The sequence below is a fragment of the Takifugu rubripes genome, chromosome 1 (genome assembly GCF_901000725.2).
Source record: "Takifugu rubripes chromosome 1, fTakRub1.2, whole genome shotgun sequence".
Classification (NCBI taxonomy): domain Eukaryota; kingdom Metazoa; phylum Chordata; class Actinopteri; order Tetraodontiformes; family Tetraodontidae; genus Takifugu; species Takifugu rubripes.
The window spans coordinates 27658187-27681952 of record NC_042285.1 but is presented as its reverse complement, the minus strand read 5'-3'; the positions used below and the strand labels follow the sequence as shown (position 1 = coordinate 27681952).

At 43.0% G+C, this 23766-nt stretch overlaps 1 protein-coding gene across 1 annotated transcript in view; it reads right to left on the bottom strand.

Annotated features, from left to right (window-relative positions):
- Positions 1-23766, bottom strand: part of LOC115253168 (inactive dipeptidyl peptidase 10-like) — a 36211-nt gene that overhangs the window by 977 nt on the left and 11468 nt on the right. Inside the window, exons 2-25 of the mRNA XM_029850161.1 lie at positions 14921-15032; positions 14442-14537; positions 13829-13920; positions 13472-13546; positions 9644-9696; positions 9194-9275; positions 8111-8231; positions 7820-7974; positions 7422-7519; positions 7219-7342; positions 7096-7134; positions 6801-6908; positions 4999-5090; positions 4862-4909; positions 4593-4714; positions 4363-4410; positions 4114-4212; positions 3946-4015; positions 3642-3836; positions 1811-1865; positions 1642-1741; positions 1469-1527; positions 1001-1070; positions 275-348 (exon numbers count right to left, since the gene is read on the bottom strand). Coding sequence (XP_029706021.1) covers positions 275-348; positions 1001-1070; positions 1469-1527; positions 1642-1741; positions 1811-1865; positions 3642-3836; positions 3946-4015; positions 4114-4212; positions 4363-4410; positions 4593-4714; positions 4862-4909; positions 4999-5090; positions 6801-6908; positions 7096-7134; positions 7219-7342; positions 7422-7519; positions 7820-7974; positions 8111-8231; positions 9194-9275; positions 9644-9696; positions 13472-13546; positions 13829-13920; positions 14442-14537; positions 14921-15032 — 2187 coding nt within the window. The remainder of the gene's footprint in view (positions 1-274; positions 349-1000; positions 1071-1468; positions 1528-1641; positions 1742-1810; positions 1866-3641; positions 3837-3945; positions 4016-4113; positions 4213-4362; positions 4411-4592; positions 4715-4861; positions 4910-4998; positions 5091-6800; positions 6909-7095; positions 7135-7218; positions 7343-7421; positions 7520-7819; positions 7975-8110; positions 8232-9193; positions 9276-9643; positions 9697-13471; positions 13547-13828; positions 13921-14441; positions 14538-14920; positions 15033-23766) is intronic.

Here is a 23766-nt window from a genome sequence, read left to right as displayed (position 1 = left end):
ACAAAATCTACAAGACTTAAGTCTCACACAAACATATAGTCATTAATTTTGAGATTTGTCTCTGCAGCATGTTGGCTGTTGTATCCAAAAGAGGACTGTCATAGAAAAATAAATATTAAAGTTGCAGTTGGTGGGAACATTGTTTGCCTGGGGGACTAAGACACAAGAGTAACATTAAATGTGGAAAGGCTTGTATGCCATGTCCCTCAAGATTATGGAGAACACATCAGGGTCTTATCTTGTAGGATAGAAAATGCAAAATTGCTGCAGTCACCTGGAGAGTGTAATTAAGGTTTGACCCAGACAACAGTCTGATTAGCTCAGCAGAATGCTGGAAATGAACAGAGGCTGAAAGAGAAAAAGAAAAACTCTTAATGAACAGACTTCACAAAGATAAAACAACTGCATTCCAATGTCACATCAGATTAATTCATAACATAAATATGAATGTCCCTAAAAAGCCTCAAATCCTAATGCCAAAAATACCCCAAACTTTTTTGGCATCCAAAGTCCAAAGAATGAATGCCCACTCCTGTTGATTGCTTGGATTAGGTGGGTTTTTAATAAAATGCCAATTTGCATATAGTAAGTATAGTAATATAACTTACTGTAGCACAATCACATGTTTGTTGTCAGTTGGTCACCTTTGTCTTCAACCTCATATTTAGAATGACTAAAAAGCAAGATGGTGGAATGATGTCATGTCACCTGTTAAAACTAGAGGATCCTCAACAACTGATAAACATCTAAGCACGCGGTGTTGTCAGCACATTAAGAAACAGCTCCTTCATACAGACCCAGTTGAAACTTATTCTAAAAGTTTTTTCCATCTCAGTGTGATTACTGAGCTTATTTCATTGTCATAGATATAGGTTTATATTGGCGTATAGCTCAAGGCAAAAGAGTTGAAAAGTCACTACATAGGTATTGCTGAGGCACCCTCAGAGCCCACCTTCTGATGCTCTGAGTGCTGCTTCTTCTGTGATGTGTTTGGACTCACCGTCTGCTGTGTTGTGGATGATGAGGAAGTTCAGTGGACTCTGAGCTATGTTGTGCAGCAGAGTGGATATCTGTATAAAAAAAAGCAACAAAATAACAAAAAGAAAGAAAAGATATTGCATTTACATGAAAACCTCAACCAGAAGGCCATGGGGGAACAGTTTGATTGAAATGGTTAAAGTTGCCCTAAATCCGACCTAATCTTTGGGGCCACAAAGATGTTTAGATCTGAAAAGCAGCATTTTAATTTGTTTTTTAACCTAATTATGCCATGGCTTCCAAGACATGAAGGCACTAAAGAGTTGGACACAATGACTTTTGCCTTCTGTGACATTAAATACCATGTACCAACATCCTATTTTTAATATCATTTAATGAAAATTTCACGAAATTTCATTTAATTAGGCCGGTTTCACATCACACTATCCAATTTTGAACATGTGAGCAGTTGCTGTTTCACATGTCTTACTTGGTATTTGTGATCTTCTTTTCCTGGGTAGCCAAAGTATTTTTCAGACTGAGCAGATCCTAAAAGGAGTAGAGTCAGTTGGTAATGCTAATAACATTCATTTACATGACAACATCTAAGCAGTAATGGGACAAACACAAATCATGTACAGGACAGTGGATGTTTTATCCTACCATAAAGTTTCCAGTTGGTAATTGGTGCAACCGCAATGCCACATCTGAACATAGAGCTGTGAGAGAGGAGAAGAAGGGAGGAAACAAATCCTCCATAGGCCTGGAAGGGAGAGGTTTTATTGCTAAATATGTTGTCACTCTAAATATTTTTTGTACATCAATACGCTACCTTCCCATAAACTCCAATTCTATTGTGGTCAACATAAGGTAGCTGAAGCAGGTATCTGAAAAGTCAAACAACAGAAAACTGAAGTCAAGCAATTCAATAACCAAGTTAAACATTTAGGTAAAATTATATTAACAAGTTTATTTTGAGTAAATCTAATGGTTAAACAACCAAATATTTAAGTGGAGTATCAAAATTCAAAAAGTAAAAATCTGGTCAAATCAGGTTTAAGAAAGTAGCCTTTAAAATCTGCCCAAAAATTCTCTATAAATAGTTTCTTAGTGAACTGTCACCTTATCATGGTGCCCTCATGATCCTAGGTACCCCACGTAGGGTCTCCCATTGCAAACTGTGTCTGATTAAAGGGCCAGTAAAATTGCAGGCCAGGCCAAAAGCAGAGAATTGGGTCCATTTTCCAGCAGGTGGACCAGCCAGGGAAAGACAAATCATGGTCCAATGCATTGTAGATTTGGTGGTAGGCTAAAGGAAGGGGATGACGAAACTGACTATTGGAACATGGACTGTCACCTTTCTGGTGGGAAAGAGCCAGAGCTAAAGCAATTCTATCTACATATAGTTGGCCTTGCCAAAAAAAATTGCACTATTTGTGGAACCAACGTCCTCAAGAGGGGTTGGACTGCCAGTATGTTGAAGTTAATTTTGGTGGGTGAAAGGGTATGAAACAGTAGTTTTCCTGCACCTTTGGGTTAGAGAACAGGTCCTGACTGTCTTTGCATATGCACCAAACAACAGAGTACCCACTCTTTTTGGAGTTCCTGGGAAGGGTATTAGAGAGTATATTTTGGGGACTTCGTCATTCTGCTGGCGGATTTCAAGGCTCACTTGGACGATGAATGCTTGACCTGTATGGGGATGATTCGGAGGAAATGCCTGCCTGAGCCTGTCAACCAAGTCAGAATTCAGACACTGAGTCAGTCTGTTGTCTGTTTTGGTGAAGAGAAAGCTGAGCTGGAACACAAAGCCTTAGAGATAGTATGAGGAGCTCAGACGTCTGGATGGAGCTCAAAGTAGAGCTGCTACTCCTCCGTGTTGAGAGGACCCAGTTGAGGCAGTTAGGGTATCTGGCCAAAATCCCTCCTGGACTCCTCCCTGAGGAAGCATTTCAGGCATGTCCATTAGGAAGGAGACCCCAGTGCAGATCTAGAACACGCTGGAGAGATGATTTATTTCTGGGGAATGCCTTGGGATTCCCTACAAGGAACCTCCAAAGAGCAGAAGGCAGATGGACAGTCATGATGGCTTCAAACAGTGGCTTGAAAAGGAGATCCCACCTGATCTGTGGAACTTTTTACTTAAATGAAACAATAGAGCTTCAGGTTTTGCAGGGGCATCAAATGGCGGCCCGCTGTGTGCAGATTTCCTGTGGGTACCCCAATGACTGAGCACTCTCATCTGAGGGTAATGATTTGGTTTTGACAGGACAATGCTGCAGTTCACAATGCCCACCTTACAAAGGAAATTAACATAGCTCTTTTGACCCAACCTGCAGGTTACCCTGATCTAAATCCAGCTGAACATTTGGGATGGAAGGCAAGGGAACAATGAATGTGGCCCAATTTAACAGCAGATTAGTTTTTGACTACAGTTACACAAGAACAAAATCATATTTCAATCCAGAAAAAAAGGCATATTAGCACAAACATTGTTATATCACTTTATCTGGGCTCTAAATGCAAAATAAAATGTTTGTTCAAAGGACAGAGGCTCTTTGTCACCTGTTAAACTCTAAATCTTGGACTGCAGCCTCTTTGCAATCTGAAGCCTACTGAAGCAGATTTCCACAAAAAGCTGCAGCAGGGTACAAAGAACTTACTGCAGGGCTGCGAGCTGGTCCTTAACATCAACAGTTCCCAGTCTTTGGTGAACTTCATGCAGGATCCTCTGACCCTGAAAGCCACTGCCTCGGCCATCCAGGCGGGCCACGATAACACTATGTAAACTGACCAGCACCGTGTCCCACCCGAGGGAGAAACGATCACTCACAGCCTGACCACCAAGGGCGCTGTCACTGTTTGATCCAGAGGAAAATACACGCTTGATGAAAACAGTTACAATCAGACTTTTTTTGATGTTCAAAAACATAGATGTTACAAGTATGCAAAACTGAAATTACATACAGGATCAGTAAAAGTGGATGTGACTTTGTTTCATCCAAATCTACTGGGGTAATCAATCCAAGACGGAGCCCTGCAGAAACATTCAAAAACAGAATTTATTATTTCTATTTTTTCATGTTTACATTTTCAATTAAATAAATCTTTTTTAAAGTTGTTGCATTGTTGTACCAAAGTTGTTGATTTGAATAGTCCTCCGCTCCCACTTGGGCATTGTCCTGTTTAGCAGAGCCTGTCTCAACATGGAGCTCCTTTCCAGAGTTTGGTGGTCTGAGAGATCACAGCACAAGAACAAGAATGACTTCTTGCAATAATTTAATAAAAGTTATAAATCACATCAAGAATGAATTATTTGAATGAGAATCACTTCAAATATGCAATTAATACTCATTGAGTGAGCGTAACTTAATTAGGACTTACTATCCATGTCACTCAGTTTGTGAAGCGTAGTTTGTGGAATTCCAGGACCTAATAAACGGTGATACAATGGAGCTATATTATGATTAATTCATAAGGCTGAAAGAACAAAAGTATCATTTCTGATTGCATTTTTTATATTGATCCTGCAAAATCTGCTCTGCAAAAATAAAATGCAAAACCCAGTAGAAGGATATAGCCACACTGCTCAAATGGCTGTGATGAGATATTACCTTTACAATGAAGAACAACGTGTTGAAGGTCTGGGCTGAAAGTGGAGTCATAGAAGCTACACTTGGACCTGAACAGTGAGCAGCTGAGACATTCTTTCTGAAACGGCTCCACGCTGGACACTCTGAGGACAATAGCAGAGACACAGCTGTGACTTCAGCTGTTAAACAGGAGACCTTTTGATGTTATGAAGTTACCGGTATTTCAACCTAAACTAAGTTATTAAGTTATAAATGCTGGATGTAAACCTCTTGCCCATCAGGCATTGTACCTGTACAAATGCCGTTGAGTGGAGCTCTCCTCTGTACTCAGGAAATAACTGAAAATGTAATCAAAAAAGTAAAGTAATGTATTGTTTTACAGTGTGCTTGACTGCACAGTAGGATGACATCAGTAAGCTTTGCTTACACTGAGTTAATGCTCTCGTCATAGGCCAGAAGCTGAGACACCTCCCAGCTTCCTGAGGTCAGGTGACGGATGTTGCCCTCTCGACCATCAGACTGGGATGAACATATTAGAAAGTCAGACTGTACAAGGTCATGCAACTACAACACAATTGCACACAGTGAGTTTACATGGACATGAGTATCCCTGTTATGATCATGTTCAGCATACGACATATACATGAACGCAGAGAAACCTGGCTAGATATATCCTTGTATGCATGATAAATAGCAATATCCCGGATTCTGACAGTTGCACTCTAATTGCAATACATGCCCAGATAATTTTGATATCACTTGCATTTTTTAATGTTACTTTCATGTTCTGCACTAAAATATGTCATATCCATCAACAGTCATGTTTTACTTATGTTGTCCAGTCTAACTGTTCTGTTCTTAATCCTTAATCGAACTCCCGTGCCTAGCCTAACAGAGAAGTAAGTCTAAACGACGAAAGCTCACAGGATTGAAGAATCCTTGGCATTTCATTTTCCAATGATCAAAGATCAAAGGAGCTGTGATTCAGAGCAAATTACTATATTATACCTTCCAGTGTATTGCGATTCTCTTACTATTATTCACTTCAATCACAGTCAATAAGTGTAGAAAGGAATACAGAATACACGGCAAATGGAAAACTGCAAATTCGATAGTGACAAGTTTTGGACAGCCAGTAGCTTAGTACCACCTGAACAGAAACAAGGTTAATACTGATACCGCGGTTGTTACAAACATAAGTTTTGGTGGTCAAATCATTATTGCTAATAACTTTGTTTCATGTACATATTCTTGGAATAAAAACATTATCGTACATCATACTCCATCTTGGTGTCGTGAAAGGAATGTTTCACATTGACAAAAATGTTGATGGTTAAAAAGTTCATTAGAAGTAAAGGATAAGGTCATGATTTTAAATGACTTCCTAACAAAGGAAAGTGCATGGTACAGTATTTTTGAATGTGCATTTTGAACATGTTTTGATTCTGTCAGCTCTTACGATAATCCAGGGATTTTCAATAAATTCTAACTGTCAGTCTAAGTCTTGACCATATTACAGGTGTGCAAAGAAAATAATCAGATCCGCAACTGCTCAAGATTTCATTAAAAGGTACCTTGATGATCGCCGCATGAAAAACTGAATGGCCACACCTATCAATCATTGATAGGATGCCATCTCTCCTCAGCTGTGATGCAGGGCTCTTAACTGGATAGATATCTATGGTTACACATGGGACTCATACAGAACCCCTTCATTGGTTCTCTTGTTTTGCCAAGTAGTGGTGTTTTGCAGGGGTAAGCAACCCAGTCCTATCAGTGCCAGGTAGAAAACTGCTGTCATCAAGGAAACTGGGATCATGGGTGAAAATGTGTACCTACCTGATAAGATAGATACCCATTCTGACTGTGGCACTTACCGACTGGTTTGCCTACCCCAATGAAACCTAATTTGCTCCAGTTGTCATGTTGTTTTGCTGGTACCTCAATTGTCCTTGTCTTTGCAGATAGTTGCAGCTGTCAGACACCAGGATAAGGCATATAATACCATAGAATTCTTTCAGTTATTTCTGGGTAGCTACACAGGCTTTCTCAAAATTGTGATACTGTTTATGTTTACAAACTCAAAAATAGGCCACTTATAATTGAGTAATAACCAGGATACTCAAGTCCATGTGAACACACCAATTTATTCATCATTATGAAAGTTGACTTCCATTCATTAGTCAGGGCAACAAAGTCACAGCTGAATAATGTTTGTAACAATCTTACTCGGTTGGAGATCATGGTGATGTGGCTGAAGGTCCCACTATCGCTGTGTTTTAGGGGCACCGTGATGAAAAATGTCATGTGGTCCCTAGAATATAGAGGCTCTTCATTCTGTTTAAGCAATAATATATTTAATACTTGAAATATTTTGTTGTTTTTTCCATTCTGACCTTCCCCTCAGTGGTGCCTTGAGACCATAACATCATACATGTGAACTAAATGCTGGGAAAATACTGGCACTTTAAACAAATGTTTGGCAGCAGGACTGACAGCATAAGACAATGATTGGCACACTCACCTGACGATCAAGCCACTTCTCTGATGTCATCACCTTTTTCTGAAATATCAGAAAGAGACAAGTAAACAAACAGACTGCACATGGTGCCCTAGCCTGCAGATTTCTTCACAATGTAGTTCTTACTGATGTACAGATGCCCGTCACAACACTGCAAAGAGAGAGGATTGACATGTTCTGGGCTCGATTCACCCAACGCACGCTCAGGCTCTCCGGTCCGACCCATTTCACCATTGTGATGTAGTACTCACTGTGGAAACAGCTGTAGGACATTAAACAAAACACCACAATCAGAACAATATACAATATGACAAACATTTGAATCCAACCTCTTTTCAAAACTGTCAGGAGGTCTCAGTTCAGTGGTTTGGGAGGTGCCATCCAGGGTGACCACATAGAGTCTAACAGTGGGATTGATCTGAGCCATCTGGAGGGAAACAGTAATAAATGAAAGCTGCTCCAAAAGCTTTTATACCGGGCTACATTTGAAATGCCGATTCCAAGTTATGGGTTTTGGGAATTTGATGTTAAAGAAGCAGAAGATACTCCTAATTGTCATTATACAGTTGTAGAAACATCGTAGTTGTGATCCACTATTGTATTACATAATTTTCATCTTACTGGTCAATCAAAAAGCTCCAAGATTTCTTTAGCTTCACCGTGTCAACATTCAAATCACAGCTTCTGTAAAATTATGATAATAATAATTCTGAATCTTAAATTTCACCTTTGGGTAGGGATACTCCTTCCCTCTGGGGTAGAGCATGCCTGTGAATCGAGGAAGAAGCATGTTTGGCACCAAGGAATCGTTTATGGTGAGATAGGCAAGTCTAGAGCCATCTGCAGACCACCAATGTGCCACATGTGTATGCAGTATCTCCTCTGGTAAAGCAAGAGAATGTAAAAAACAAAACGATTCAAAATCCTGTATTATTTCTTTTGAGTCAATCTCAGTTCCATGGCTGTCATTTAAAATGTTTATCACATTGTACCAGGATAGGTGTAGGTCCTTTCTTACCCTCATACAGCCAGTCCGCAATGCCATTGAATATGATACCCTCCTGTCCAGAAGATGTAAGCCTCCATGAGCTGCTCTGAACATCTGATTGAAAGTAAATGTTGTTTTCGAAGATATATATCTGTGGAATAAGGTTCCAATAAAGACACAAACATTACACTAGGTAAAGCGTTAAATGGTCAGTCACAAGGTGGGGTGCATAGAACACATGTTATCTCATCATTTTTCTACACACCAGGCAACCATTCAACACACACCCAGGTCTAATCAGGCTGGGATGGGCCAGCTTCAGCTGAGGGCCCAAACACTCAATGAAGAACACTGCCAATTTGGAGGTGACATGTCCTGCTGAAACATCTAATCCCATAAAGAAATCTGAACATCTGCATCAAATCAATCACCATTGTGGAAGACTGAGTGAGAGCCTGAGACAACAAGTAGATGAGATCGACTTGGGCTAGCTCCCTATGTCATCAGGGCCCAGCACTAAACAGTGTTCTGCACCCACTCATTTATGGCTACGACAAATTCAATATCAAGGATACAACATGAGTCTGAAAAATGGGGTTGAAAGTGACTCGTCAAGAACAGTGTGAGAAGCAATATAGAAACAGAGCAAGTCCAGGAGGCAGGAGTTTGAACGACTTACAAAGGAAGCACCTGGAAATGAATTTGTGGAATGCCAAAATTGCAGCCTGAATAAAGGACCGAGGATGGAAAGATGCCATCAGTGGACGGGTTCAACAAAGGAAGATCAATGATCTTGGCTTGAGCAGAAGGATAAAGTTTGGAATGGCAAAGCCTTATTCCAGCTCCAGGCGCTGCTCTCAACATCTGATCTGAAGTAGCTGTTGTTTTCAAAGAGATGTATATCTTTGAAAAACCTTTATACAGCTAAACTGTCTCCATAAATGAGAAAGTGTTTATTTCTGCTGTCTGTTATAATGTAGATTTAATTACATTTAACTACAGTTAATTTGCAACATGTATTTCCACATATTTAAATTAAAATTGAAACTTCAGATGCTGAATAAGTGTAATAGGAATAAAATGGATGGGGGAATGGGCCGTTTAAATACTCACCATCTGCTGACCGTGACCTCCCCATGAGGCAAACTGGAGGACAGAATCTGACACCTCTGGTGGATTGAGCTCCTTCACTTCTCTGATACAGACAGTTCAAACACGTTACACCTGAGCTGGAAGCATTTTCAGCTTCAATGTCAACATTGACAATAGGATCACTTCAAAATTATTTGAGGCCAGTTACTTTCACTTTCACTGAGACTGTACTAAAGAAAGGTTAATGACCCATTACTAGTGCATCCCATAATTAAAAACAAGTGCTAACTACTATATCCAGTAGTGTCATAAATGACACAGAATGAACAGAGTATATATAAGACACTAATGCATCAGAAGTAAGCTTTTAAATATCTCAGTGCTCTCTCCATGGTTGTCAGAATGTTTCTCTGCTGTTCCTGGGCAACTTTCACTTTTAGTTACATTAATTTCAGTTATTTTTTTTCTCACCTTGTGTAAAGGTTGTAGATCAGGTAGGATGCCAAGAATGAATGTTGGTAAACCTGAAACACACAGGCCGGATGTGAGTGAGAAGAGGAGAGGGTGGGTTTAAAGTGGAGGTGACAGCACCAAGGATCAGATCTGAGCTCTTCTTGTTCACTATGGTGATGGACAGGCTGACAGGTGAGGTTGTGCAGGACTTTAAGGGTTGGAGAGCACACACATGAAGAATAGATGAAATAGGGCAGAATACATTTGTAGCTACGTGGAACCTTGAGATCGCAGGAATTACAGGTGAAGAAAGCAATTGATTTTGAGTGCGCAAGGTCAAAAGTCCAGAGAAGGTGTGGAAAAGAGGTGAAAAAGCAAGTGCAAGTAGGTTGGAATGGTGGAAAGTGTCACTAAGAATAGAGGGGAAGGTGTAGAAGATGGTAGTGAGACCAGCAATGATGGGTTACACACGGGAGCACTGAGGAGGGGACAGGAGACGGAGCCGGAGGTGGCAGATATGGAGAGATGACAAAGTCCACAAGAACTCGGTCAAACCAGACAACCAACAAAAGCTCAGTATGCTCACTAGTATCAGAAATCATAAAAGTCAAACTGCTTTCTGTGTTGCTGCATGACTACATGTGTCGTTCTGAGCAACCGTTTGCCTTTTAACAATCTTGATCACATCACCCCCATCCCATCCCGCTGGCGTCCCGTTTATGAAATGTCTCAAGACATTACAGAATCACATCAACTTGAAAGTAAAGCTCATTTTTACACTTTGACTTTGAGCCCATGATGACAGTTGGGTGGTCTGTGTCCTTTCTTTTACCCCACTATGTGTATGTTTTCCTTGCACACTTCCTGTTTTATTTTGAAAGTCCTGTCTTCCCCATTGTTCAGTTTTACTTCCTGTCTTTGCTCCAGTTTCACCTGATTGCTGATGTGTTTCACCTGTGTCTTGTATGTAAACCCTACCTCTGCATATTCTTGCCAGACTGTCTTGTATCTTGTGTTGTTGCCTCCTGTGTTTGACCAGTTTTTTCTTCTTTCTGGATTTCTGCCTGCTCCCTGTCAGTTTGGTCACCTGTATCTGTGCGTTGTTTCATGTATGTCCTCCTACCTGCTTCTGGATTAAATATTTCTGCATTCTGGACTTTGCACCTCTGCCTGGTTTTCTCCTTTGCTCCTGTGTCCACGGTTACTAAGCCTTTACACTTTTATTTTATTTTATATAAAACTTTGGAAAACATCTGCCTGAGCTATTCAACTGTTTGATTATGAAGGACTAAAGAACAAAAAAGAAAAAAAAAGTTTGTTGAAATAATCTGAAGCATGAATGAAGATACAAACCAAAAATTGATTACATCAAATATAATATGTTTAAAATATATTTAAATTGAGTATTGTTAAATTTGAAGAGCTGGTACATGTTTACATGGCTCCCATAATCCCTGCTGCATCTGTGATGACATGCAGAGAGATTATCCACTCACAACGCAGGTTGCAGGACGCTGATAACGCCTGATAACATCTGTTAACATCTGACCGTCTGTGCATGTTAATCAGATGAGCTTTGTGAAGCTTCAAGTTGGACTGACTCACTTTTCTTTGCTGAATTTCTCTTCAAAACACAAGAGCATGAAATGGCTTCATAAGTTCGAAGGTCACCATCATTCAGGAGCCTGGCAGCAGATGGCAGCGCTGATAAGTCACATTTTACAGTTGTTCAGAACTCCTAATGCGAAGGGTGTCTGCAGAATAATGAATCCAAATCGGATCAGTCCTGCGTTAAAATGGATTCTTTCATAGTGTCCGTGCGTCTGAACAGCTGAGATCAGTCTTCAGTAACTCCAGACCAGCATGCTTCAGTTTCACGGGGAACCAATGGAATGTCAGAATAATCATAAGCAGAGCCTCATTCCCATGCTGCATCCACTCAGGGGTGTAGGCGTAGGTGAAGGTGTCAAAAAAGATGAGCTTGTGAACTTGCCCTCAATGGCGAACCCAGAACCGCAACCATGTCTCCAGCTGCAGAGTCCAAAAGAAGTTCCACATTTGGGTGAAATGTTCTTTCACTTCTAATCACTCATGATCAGTTTACAACCAATTACGCTCGTAAGTGTTGCTCTTTGTCGGATTTCACGGTTCGACTCGGTGAGCCTCGACATTTGTCGGCCGCAGTGATCAGAGCTGTGGTAATTATGTAAGTGCACTTGATCAAAGCGTGAAAGATGCCCTTCATCATCAGCACAGAGGGCCACTGACCATAACAGAAGAGGAAGATTTATGGAAACCTTTGATGCAGCACTGCAGTGGAACAGAGAGCTGGCATGATGATGATAAATTCACAAGACAGCTGGGGACAGTGGTGGAGCAGCAGGTCATTACTCTCCTCAGATCCAGCCTGTCACTTTCATGATGAAGACATCTGCGCCGTCACTCGCAGGAGGAGATGGTGTCTGGCTGCCGTCTCAGTCCCATCGAGCGCACAGAGCTCATTATCAGGCACGCTTACATCACAGTGATGTTCCTTCAACCGTGGCGTTATGAGAGCGGACAGCCAGCCGGCAGCACGTGGTGTGATGTGCAGAAAGCAATTTTACTGGTGTGAGACAGAGGCAGTGATGGATGGATGGATGGATGGATGGGTGGATGGACGGACGGGCAGGGGGTGTTAGAATGAGCCGCCTGGAAAATAAAGGCAGCTTTTTTTCACTTTGACTCGTCGCAGCCACAAAAAATTGTGAAATTCTGCAAATGCAGAACTCTTGGTGAATCTCAACGTTATCTTTGTTCATGTGAGGGCGCGGTGACTGGAGACTGGGGTGCCTCTACTCCAGCCCCGACATTGTTGTCTGCCCAAAAATTTTAAGTGCTCAGCTGGTGATTGGGAAGTCGGAGGGTGGGCCGCCCTTGACCGTCTGGTGCCCTCGTCTACGTCTGGAACATGGACATGGACTATTAGCCCGTGTTTGTATTTTTAAAATCATATCATGTTACACACGTTTTAAAAGTGAACTTCAGAGGAAATGTGGATGAGGAGAAACTGATAAAGTGGAAGTAGTTTTTGCCAAGAAAATTAGTTCGACCATCAAGTTAATTATCATTTCAGATACCTTCTAACATAATATTCCTATTATTGCAATTTTTTAAAGTTTTGGATTTTGTTTTATTCCATGTAAAACTTCTGCTGGTTTACAACAGCGTGAGCTCATAATTCAACCACATCCATGCAGCTCAACTGAGGCCAACATGTTTGTCTGATAATGAGAACAGTCACCAAACACACACACACACACACACACACACACACGGGCACAGCTCTGTGTAAACAACATGTTAAATGGTGAAACTAAGCCAGGGGGTCTGGGCAGCAGCACAAAGCTCCATGTTTGCTTTGTAACGCTGCCTTCTTTCAACAGAACATGCTGGGCCTGCTGGTGGATCACAGTCATGATCCATAACAAGTCCAACGTGCTGCTACCGTGATTTGTCAGTTTATTTCTTTTGTGGTCTTCAAGACGTTGTCACAGAGGACGTGTGCAGCACCGCCTAATGACATCACTGCTCTCGCTAAATTTTAAAGTCTGGAAAATCATAGCATCAAAGTTCTTCCATTTCAAATTCAATGGCACCTCAAGGTTGTTTTCAGGTTTAAACTGATTGTGCCTGTGAAGGATTTTTCACTGCTGCTTTTCTCACATAAAAAACTGAAATTGTAAAAATAAAAGTCATATTTGCTTCACCAAAAGGACCCGAGAAGTCATCCAGTTCAAAACTAGGACCCTGACTGGAAGCCAGCTGAATCCAAGCACGATTATCCAAATATGGAGAGATGCTCACCTGTTTGATGTCATATGCCAGAAGAACAAAGTTCAGATCTGGAGAAACGGCAAACTTTGAGGCCTTAAAAGTCGCCTGTGAGAAGAGACAGATTCAGGAGATGCTTTATCTCCAGGATAAACTTTTACTGTTATGGCAGAACTTCACAGATACCCTTTCCAAATATTTATGGTCCTGATAAAAACCCAGAAGAATCTGAACTGGGGTCAGTGCGATCATGAAAGATTTGATTTATTGTGGATAAGGTTGAGAGTGAAGTTGCATTTTTATTATAGCTTACTTATTTAACAGTAATAACTATTTTCTGATAAATCCTTACATCACAACACATTAGAAACACCTCGATAAAAAACGTACAAACGTTGTGTTCTTCATCAGGAGCTCAGTCTGGTTGCGTGTGTTGACTTTCAAAATGTCTCCATCGAAGCTGCGAAAAATGACCTCTTCATCTGAGGCAGAAGCGAAGAAAATGATCACCAGGACATAAAAGTGCAGTCAGACTGACACAGCTGCACCGGAAAAATGGTAGAAGTCCAATGTTATTAAGGAGGAAGGAACAAAACCAGCTGCCTTTGACAACCAGAGGAATATTAAGGAGTAAACATTAATTGATATATGAACAATGATCACAAGCACATATTTGACACATCTGAATCATTTTCAGGTTTTTCTTCATGTTGAAGACGGATGAAGGTGTGTTCAAGTCTGGAATGTGCTGCTTCACTGCTAAACGGGAATGTTCAGTACGTTATGGAAATTTGGCTCTCTTTTGTGGTTTTCTATGGTTTGGGAGCCAAATTGTTTCGACACATTTCTAACTGTAATAGTAATAAAAATATCTGATCCTTTCTTGTTTGATAAAGGAGTTATACAACATCTGAGTCTGGACCGCAGACCTCTATGACTACTGACCTAACCGAGGTACAATCATGAGGGAAATCTCTTTCCTTTACGGTACATTTTTCTTTACCATTTATCCACTTGGCGCCAGGATCGTGTACTTGGAAGTTTCTGTCAAAGAGGTCATCGAGAGTCAATGGAGAACCAGAAGGTTTCCCAGCGTTATCTAAAGGAAACACAAAACAACAAGAAGGATGTCCAGAGGATGGAGACGCTCTTTTCTCTTTGCTGCACCGTTTCAAAAGTCACTGTTTTTGTAGGCGGAGCTGCGCTAAACCGAGCAGTGGGAAAATCACCACAATCACAGACAACGTGATTAACCGGCGCGGAAGAGGTGGGGGTCTGTGATTGGGCCCCACCAGGCAGCTGATGGATGTAGCAGGAGACTAATGTGGGACCAGTTGGTTCACATCTGGACCACATTGTAGCTCAGGTTAAATACAGACAAAATCTTTTACCTCAATCATTCTTTCTGGAATCAACTGATGCAAAACAGAAGAAAAAGAATCAATGTTTTCTAGTCCGATATGCAGATGTCGAAAAACTTGCCTTTTGACAGCAGCACAATAGAGAGTCCGATGAGGGAGAGCACCACCAGAATGACCAGCAGGGAGATGCCAATGCCCTTCCAGTTCCTGTCTGGCCCAATAGGTCCAATGTCCTGCACAACAACAGAAAGAAGAACAACAGCAGAAGCGTAGCTGCATTAAACTCTGGCTGAGACTCACAGGATGGAGGCAGAATGTAATGACACCACAATGTTCACGACCGCGTTGAGAAGGTAAAGAAAAGGTCAACGACAGCAGATTCATCACAGGCGCTCAGCAGCTGCTGCTCCAACACATCGTCTGTCCGTCCGTCTGTCTGTCTGCACCACCCTGACTGGCTCATGTGGAGAGCAGACAAACATCTCACAGGCTGCATGTGAGAGGTCATTTATCACCTACAGTATTAGTGTGGAGCTGGGACAACTTGACATTTCCACCACAGATGAACAGAGGAAGGAACGCTTGAATGCTTATTCGGGACATTGAATAGGAGGAGGGACTATGAGGAGGGACACGTCCTTTGGCTGCATCAGAGTCTGGCGAGGTTGCTGTGTAAATGCTGGGACAAAGCACATACATCAGCCGCTACAGATGCAACAGTGGGGCCATTAGTGATCTCAGAGGACCATGGGAGGACGTCACAGGAACATCGTGAAGATCTGAAGGGGCTAATGTTGGATATAAAACAGTGCTAATTGCAGGGAGTCATTGCTGGGCCCCAGAGCCACTTCTGGAGAAGAAGAATCAGTAAAAAGTATAGCTGTCATAGCTACACTTTAGAACAATAATGGGCCCTCAACACCATCCATGGAGCAAGAACGACACAATCAGTCTATCATTACACAACCCAGTGGCTCCCGTCGAACCGCAACCATCTGGAAAGGGATTTGGTTCAACAAAGTCTGTCAGGATCAGCATCCATCTCAGATTAACAGCCTCTATCACACTTCTCCCATCTGCCCCGGCACACCAGGGGGGACCTCGGCACACATCACACTGGGAAACTCCAAACAGTGTCTGGAGCACATGTCAGCCTATAAACACTCAGGAGGTGTACACACACTCTCCTGACATGTTGTTTAGCAGGAAGCTTCATGGAGCCTGTGAAACATCTGCTTTCCACCTGCTCCTCCAACGTTCCAGAACTCACACCCTGCCACCAGAGCGGCGCCATGGAAACCTCAGGAGATTAAAGGAGGGAAGTCTTCTGCCACGTTTAATGAATTAATCTGCTGGGTTTATAACAACGGGCGGTTTCATGCACAGGTTCTCCGGACTCATTTGCAGAGAGGAGCAGAGCCAGATTGAGGTCAGACAAAAGGTAGTAAAGCTTTCAAACAACTCATCTCAACTCAGAGTTTCTAATTAAAAGAAAAGCTATTCTTCTCACCCTGCATCCTCATTCTAAGAGAAATCGATGGATTTAGCTGCAGGTTTCCATTTAGAACTATTTACTTGATGAGAACACAGCTGTTGTATGATAATACTTTGATTAGCTTGTCTTTGATTTTCATTTTCAGCCTTAATTCATATTAACACGTTTGTGTTTTAAAGCTTCAGTGTAAATTTCCTGAATGAATAATCGCTATTAAATATTATTTTCCGTTTACTTCGGCTGAGTTCATTAATTTGGCAGTAAATAAATCTGGTATTGATGTCTTCTTGAATCTTCCAGTTGTTTTTTTGGATTTCCAACAGTCAAAACTCAAATGATCTCCATTTTTTAGGTTGAGGACCTTTGACGCATGCTAGCGTCGTTGCTGAGCACGTGCAGCGGCTCCTCAATGCAGGACAAACATTCATGGTATGAAAATGTTGGCGAGGGAGGAAACTCCATTTATCATGTTTTCCACCAACCAGAGCATTGTTTGGGCCTGAAAAACAACCATCCAGTCTCGATCTTCGGGCTTCGGATGGACAAACTTCCATTTCCAGGGATAAATCTAACAAAACAGGAAGCAGAGCCTCTTTTTCCAGCCGCCTTTAACAGCGAAGCCAGTAAATTCTTGTCAGAAGCAAATTCCACAAACAGAATAATGAGCTTGTCCATGTTTTGTCGGCCCTTATTTGTTGTCTGTCTCTGCCTTCTGCTGTGCTGAAAGGCATTCTGGGAGTGTGGACCTCTTTGGAAGAGTGTCACAGGAATGCGAAGGAAATGTGATGGGGAGGAAAATGAAGCTCCCCCACCTCATCACGCGGCACATCTCATTACTCCGGCCACCCGGCTGACAGAACGACCATAATTAATCTTCATTGAGTGACTGGGCCGTCTGGCCGACTGGTTAAGTGACTGGGCTGGAAAGATGTGTGTGAGCAGAAGAAGCATAAGGAAAGGGGTTAAGGAATTAGCCTTCATAGTGTTCAGTGGCTCCTAAAAGGAGACAAAGAGCAGTAAATAAAGGGTTCGGTGGTTTGAGTGTAACACGCCGCTGCAGCAACGTAGATCTGCATCGCAACCAGCGATTTACTCAGTGCTTTGTAGTCATGGCAACCCACTGGATTTAAATATCAAATCATTTATTCCAGCCTCTGTCCCCAAAGATTCTGGAACTTGTTTACATCCTGACAGTAGCCAGAGGGCGATCAATCCACCAAAATCGATTGCAACCCTCTTCGAGCTCATCAGTTTATTGCGTGGCAAAACAGCCTGGAGAAAAACAATTTCTCCAGCAGCGGCGGCGTGCACGTGTTGGGATAATGTGATTCCAGCACAGGCCATCACTCTCTGCAGCTCTCCGTCTGACAGACCTTTGGTGAGAATTTGGAACTACAATCTGCTTCCACATGTTCCAGAGGCGTCTTAAAATTAAAGGAATCAAAGCGCATTAATGTTGCACTGGAGGACCCACAGAACAAACTTTTACTGGGTTAGTGGGACTAAACAAGATCATGAGTCTGAAATACACACTATACTGGTATTGGAACGGGGACTGGGGCTGGGACTGGTACTAGGACTGGGGCTGAGACTGGTACTAGGACTGGGACTGGGACTGGTACTAGGACTGGGACTGGTACGAGGACTGGGACTGGGACTGGTACTAGGACTGGTACTAGGACTGGGACTCAGACTGGTACTGGGACTGGAACTGGTACGAGGACTGGGACTGGGACTGGTACTAGGACTGGTACTAGGACTGGTACTGGTACTAGGACTGGTACTAGGACTGGTACTGGGACTGGTACGAGGACTGGCACTAGGACTGGTAGTAGGACTGGGACTGGTACTAGGACTGGTACTGGGACTGGTACTAGGACTGGGACTGGGACTGGTACAAGGACTGAGACTGGTACTAGGACTGGTACTGGGACTGGTACTGGGACTGGTACAAGGACTGGCACTGGGACTGGTAGTAGGACTGGAACTCAGACTGGTACTAGGACTGGGTTTGGGACTGGTACTAGGACTGGGACTGGTACAAGGACTGGCACTGGGACTGGGACAGGGACTGGTACTAGGACTGGGACTCAGACTGGTACTAGGACTGGTACTGGGACTGGGACGGGTATGAGGACTGGCACTGGTACTGGGACTGGTACTAGGACTGTTACTGGGACTAGGACTGGTAGTAGGACTAGGACTGGTACTGGGACTAGGACTGGTACTAGGACTGGTACTGGGACTAGGACTGGTACTAGGACTGGTACTGGGACTAACCCATGCCATCAGTTCAGGATTTGAAGCAGGAGGATCACTCGCATAAAAAACGTTTTTTTCCCAGATTGTTTGACTTTTCCAGGTCTTTTGAGGCTCTGTTTCCCGTCCTTGTTGCTCACATCTGTCAGTATCACACTCTCCGATGACTGCTGCTACGATATCTACTGTATAGACCCAGAGGTCAAAAACAATGTCATACAAGACTGTTAAAATCCGATTTTATGTGAAAAAAATCAGAGATTCACAGATTCAGCAGTGATTCCCGATGATTCCAGCGAGCTATGTTGGGACAACGGTGTCAACAAACGTCACTCTGCTGCTTCACACCTGCCGTAACATTAGACAGATTCATTCTATGGGTTTCAAATGAAATATTTCCTCAGCCAGGCGCTCTGACGACACCACTCGTACTTTCAGAAGCTCCCGTCTTGATGAGTAAAGCTCGGCGAATTGATCTGGACCTCTCCTTGGACCAGATCCTTTCTGCTCTGCAGGGAACTGTCAAGGGCTTCTGGAGGAGTTATGATGTAACTATTTAATCCAGTGAAGCAACACAAATGCCCACGCACAGTTTTAATTAGAATTTACATCAAAACACATTTGCATCAGCCCAATTTTCCCCGTGTAGACACCAGAATGATGTTTAAGTTCAATTTGTTACCCAATAAGAGCGATTACCATCATTACCCAGACCTGCGTGAACAGACAGGCTCCTCGCCACACCGTTAACCACCTCACCCCCATGGGGTCATCTGGGTCAGACGCCTGATCCAGTGGATCGAAAATAGCAACATTTGGAGACTTTTGTGGTTTATACAGCCACAAAACTTTAATTTGACAGTGTTGAGGGGCAGGAGGGGCCACCGCCAACTTATTAGGTGGCAGAATAATGAGGATGTCAGGAGGGGGTGGACTTCCTGTTAACCAGCATGTCGCTCATCTCCTGGCTGCTTCCATAGTTTAGGTAAGCTGCTCGCACCCTCACTTTGTTTGCCGTCTCACGTTTTAATCTGCTCTGCTGATTGCTTTTCCTCCCGCTCTGGCTGGCGGCTCTACCGAGCGTCAGAGCGCGCCAGAGTCTCACTGCTGTGGACAGATTATGCTAATGTGGCCCAACTCAGATCAGACCAGAATCCCAGTCTAAAGGGGAGCCACGAGAAAGTTCATTTCCTCCTGAAATTGGCTTTTAAACTGTCAAACCGACGTCTCAGCCTCTGTTGACTCTTCTGCAGCAGATTCATTTGTGCCGCAGTGATCAAATCTGTCTTTAGACCATTTTTCATCTGTGTAACCTGAAGTTTAAACACCATCCTGACGATCAGTGGCAGTCGCTGCAGCAAAGCCATAAAACCGTGAACGACTGGGAGAAAAGTCTGTTCCCTTTCAGCTTCAGGGCACAAACTTTGGCTCTGGAGTCTGCTTTTAATCGTACAGATTTAGTGTAAACACTGTGAGCCTTTATTACACTTTCACACTGCGGCAGCCATTTAGCCATTAGACAAAAGTCTAATAAAACCATTAAGAGAATAAAAACAGCCACGTTAAAAAGGTGCAACTGTTGATCATATGACATTTTCTCATATTAATGTGACAATGGCCTCCAGCGTCTCATCAGGAGAGATGGAGGAGGTGTCAGGACGCTGTTACAAACAAGCTTTTGAGGAGGACGAGTGTGCGAAGCAGGAGAAAAGTCCTGGATTCAAAGGTCAGCGCGGCTCAGTTTTTATGATGCAGTTACACAGTGAAATATTTCCTCCTCTATTCATCCTATAATCTAAAACTGAAGAACTTGTGTTTGCTCGAGGGAATGTTGAGCATTCAACATGAGTGCGGCTCATCTGACACGCAGCCTGTCTCATGTTTAATCGTTCTGTTGATCATCCCCAGCTCTCTGGTCCTCAGATGTGAAGAACACGTCGAGTCTGTGAGCCTTAAATTTCTCACCGACACTCTGACTGATGCCTAGAGCGTCTGTAGTTCCACTTCTTATTAGACTGAAGTTAGGAGGTTTTTTGGACTGAGGGCTTCAGCATTGACATTCTGCTCCTGCACCGAAGCTTACTTTGATGTTTCCTCACAATTTTATGGGTCGTACTCTGTGTGTGTGTGTGTGCGCGCGCGCGTGTGTGTGTGTGTGTGTGTGTGTGTGTGTGTGTGTGTGTGTATGTTTTTAAATCAAATATTTCTCTTTGTGTAATGGTCCTTATGTCAATGTTCTGGTCTAAAAGAAAAGAGTGAGCAGAGATGTTAGAAATGTTTAGCATGACGTGAGATGGGAAGATGCGCTCCTACCACAACTGACCCATGCACACATGCACACATGCACACGTGCACACGTGCACACAGCCTGTCTTGCATCATACACACCGATTCAGAATTTAACATCAAAGTGCAGGTTTCGATCCTCAGGGATTCATATTCAACGTGTTTCTCCTTCATAGATAATTGGCTGCCCAGCACACGAGTGTGTGTGTGTGTGTGTGTGTGTGTGTGTGTGTGTGTGTGTGCGCGCGCGTGTGTGTGTCATGCACACACACGGTGGAAACATTCCTTGTTACATTCATCCATCTCAAATTCCTCCTCATCTTCATATTGTGGTTGAAAAATGAAAATTTGAAATATTTTACTGGCATTTCAGTACAAAACTAGCAAAAATCTACAATTCTGCCCACATAAGTTAGTGAAAACAGATTTAGTGCAGATAAAATTTTCCATTCGTTCTCTTTCTTTGGCTTGCGTGAAACAACATCAACAACGACACCTTTGACTCGTTTCCCTCCGTCTGCGTCGCCCTTCAGGTAAAAGAATCAGGTAAAAGAAAGTTGTGAACAACTTTAACAGCTGCAGGAGGAGGAGACGGGAAACCCTGACGGAGGACTGCGTGAGTGGGCGGATGGAGTCGGCAGAGGCCCCTGAGACCTCATCATTCTGACCAGCAAAGCAAAACAATAGGATGAGAGCAGCAGGGGGTCAGAGGTCAGCGCTGCAGAAAGCTCCCGCAGTCAAACTTCACATCCATCCTTTAATCAGTCGATCGGAGGCGACAGGGAAGCAGGAAACACGTGTTTGTAAAATGGATCTTTTATTTAATGTCAAGCTGCTAGAAATCCAAAGTCATTTATGTCCATTTAACTTACAATGATGAAAAACAAGATTTTTCTCCTGAAGTTGGAACAGCAAAGTGTTGGGTTCTTCCTTTCAGAAGAGAGTGTTGCGATCTGAGGGCACGCCGACGTGGACGAGCAACCGTGTCTGTAGACGGCAGTAAATGGGTAAATAAGTGGAGCATGAATGAGCTGCAGACTCTCAGCCATGTTTGCACAAACACATCCATCTATGACAGGATGGACAGGTGCAGCACGGCAGCACATCCTCAGAGGGAGCTTCTACGGCAAACGTGCCCAATAACTAAAACCAGTCAGCACTTCCTGCTCGGTGTGGTCTGAGGACAGAAGGGACACCCCAAAGGCCCAGCAGGGTGTCCAGGGGTCAAAAGGCCATCATGTAATATAGGAAGCCCAATTTTGGTCCCTTATATGGGACTTGCTTTTTTAGCTTTATTTTATGGTTGCTCACAAGAATTTTACCATCCCTATAATGACTCTTAATCAGGACTTCTGTATTGGACAGAACTGTGGCTATTAGCATAAAGTAATTAGCTGCATATCCAGTCGTCTGCACCATCAACGATCTCAGACACAAAGACAGAAGGAAGTCACAACGATTCCTGGATGTTGTGTCACAGTTTTAGATTTGGCGCCCTGGGAAAGTCTAGTTGAGCCGTCCTGTCGCCGCCTTGTCTCTTCTCTCCCATCTGATTTGCAGTACTATGATATGCATGATGCATGAATCCAGCATGATTGAGCTGGAGGACTCCCAGCGTCTCCCTGTGGGGGGAGAGAGAAGGGGGGGGGGGGGTGTTTATAGATAGGCTATCTGCTGAATGCAGCGTTTGGTGTCTCTGCCAGTGAATTTCAGCTCCCCACAAAGAGAGGAAGAAGAAGGAGTGAGGGGCAATCTGGGCCCGAGTGCCAAACTCATTCTTCCGACTGACAGGCCGCTGATATCCTTCTCCAGGCTCGCCGTGCTGCTTCACGTGGAGGCTGATTGAGTCGGGGAGAGCCCGTCTTCTTGTGCTACCTTTCCCAGCACGTTTTAATATCTCTTGACTTCCTTTTTATATTGGAGTCGGCAATCAGGAGGCGAGGAGATCAGTGTCAGAAGAGGCTCAGCTCCATCACTGGACATGACAAAGTAGGACAACAGATAAGCCGTGGGTCTGATAACCTGGTTACAGACCCAATCTCAGTCTGACATGTCAGCCGTTAAAGCGCATATTGGACTCAGTAGCACCGTATCAGAGGGATAAAGTGGACCAGAGTCTTCGGAAATACAGCAGAACAAACACAGACATCACCTCTGTCTGCTGCGCGTGTGCTCTTTTACTGCTGTTATGAGCTGGACAGTTGCCCTTTGGGGATTAATATATCCAGTAAAATGTGTCTGTTAAATATAAAACATGCCAATTGGCACTACTGTGCAGTGGATCAGAGTAAATATTGTATTATATATTGAATGGTTATCATCCTTGCCAATTATAACTGATCTAAAGCAGACGACCTTCAACAGAAGAGGGGTGCTCTAAGTGTTTACCCTTTAATCTTCTGAGCTCGTTTAGCATTTTATTAGTGTTCTCAGCTTTTATATGTCGTTTCTGCACTTCTCTGATATGTAATATGCTTAATAAATAATTATTTCTGGTTTTAGTTTTTCCTGTGATACATTGCCACCTGGTGGACATATTGACTCATTACACCCCACGCGTCGACACCACAGTGAATATTTGTGTCTCTAGCTGCACCAAGAATATCGCGCATGAACATCAAGTGTCGGCTCACCTGTTCCAGCAGTGACTATGTAAATATGGTGTTTACACAGGATGGCTGATGTGACGGTGAATAAAATATCGTCTTGATGAGATATAATCATGCGTGTAATTAATCACCCTACAGGGTGTAAAAGGTTGAGAGGAGGGGAGAAACAGGAGGAACAGCAGCACATTTTAATTAGTGTTTGGTTTATAATTAACTCATACAGCAAAAAAAGCTGTTATGTCACAATCAACTAAATAAAACCCCCAAAACTTATCTTTAATCGGTAGAGGAACGTAACGGCAGCAGGTTTTGAACTAT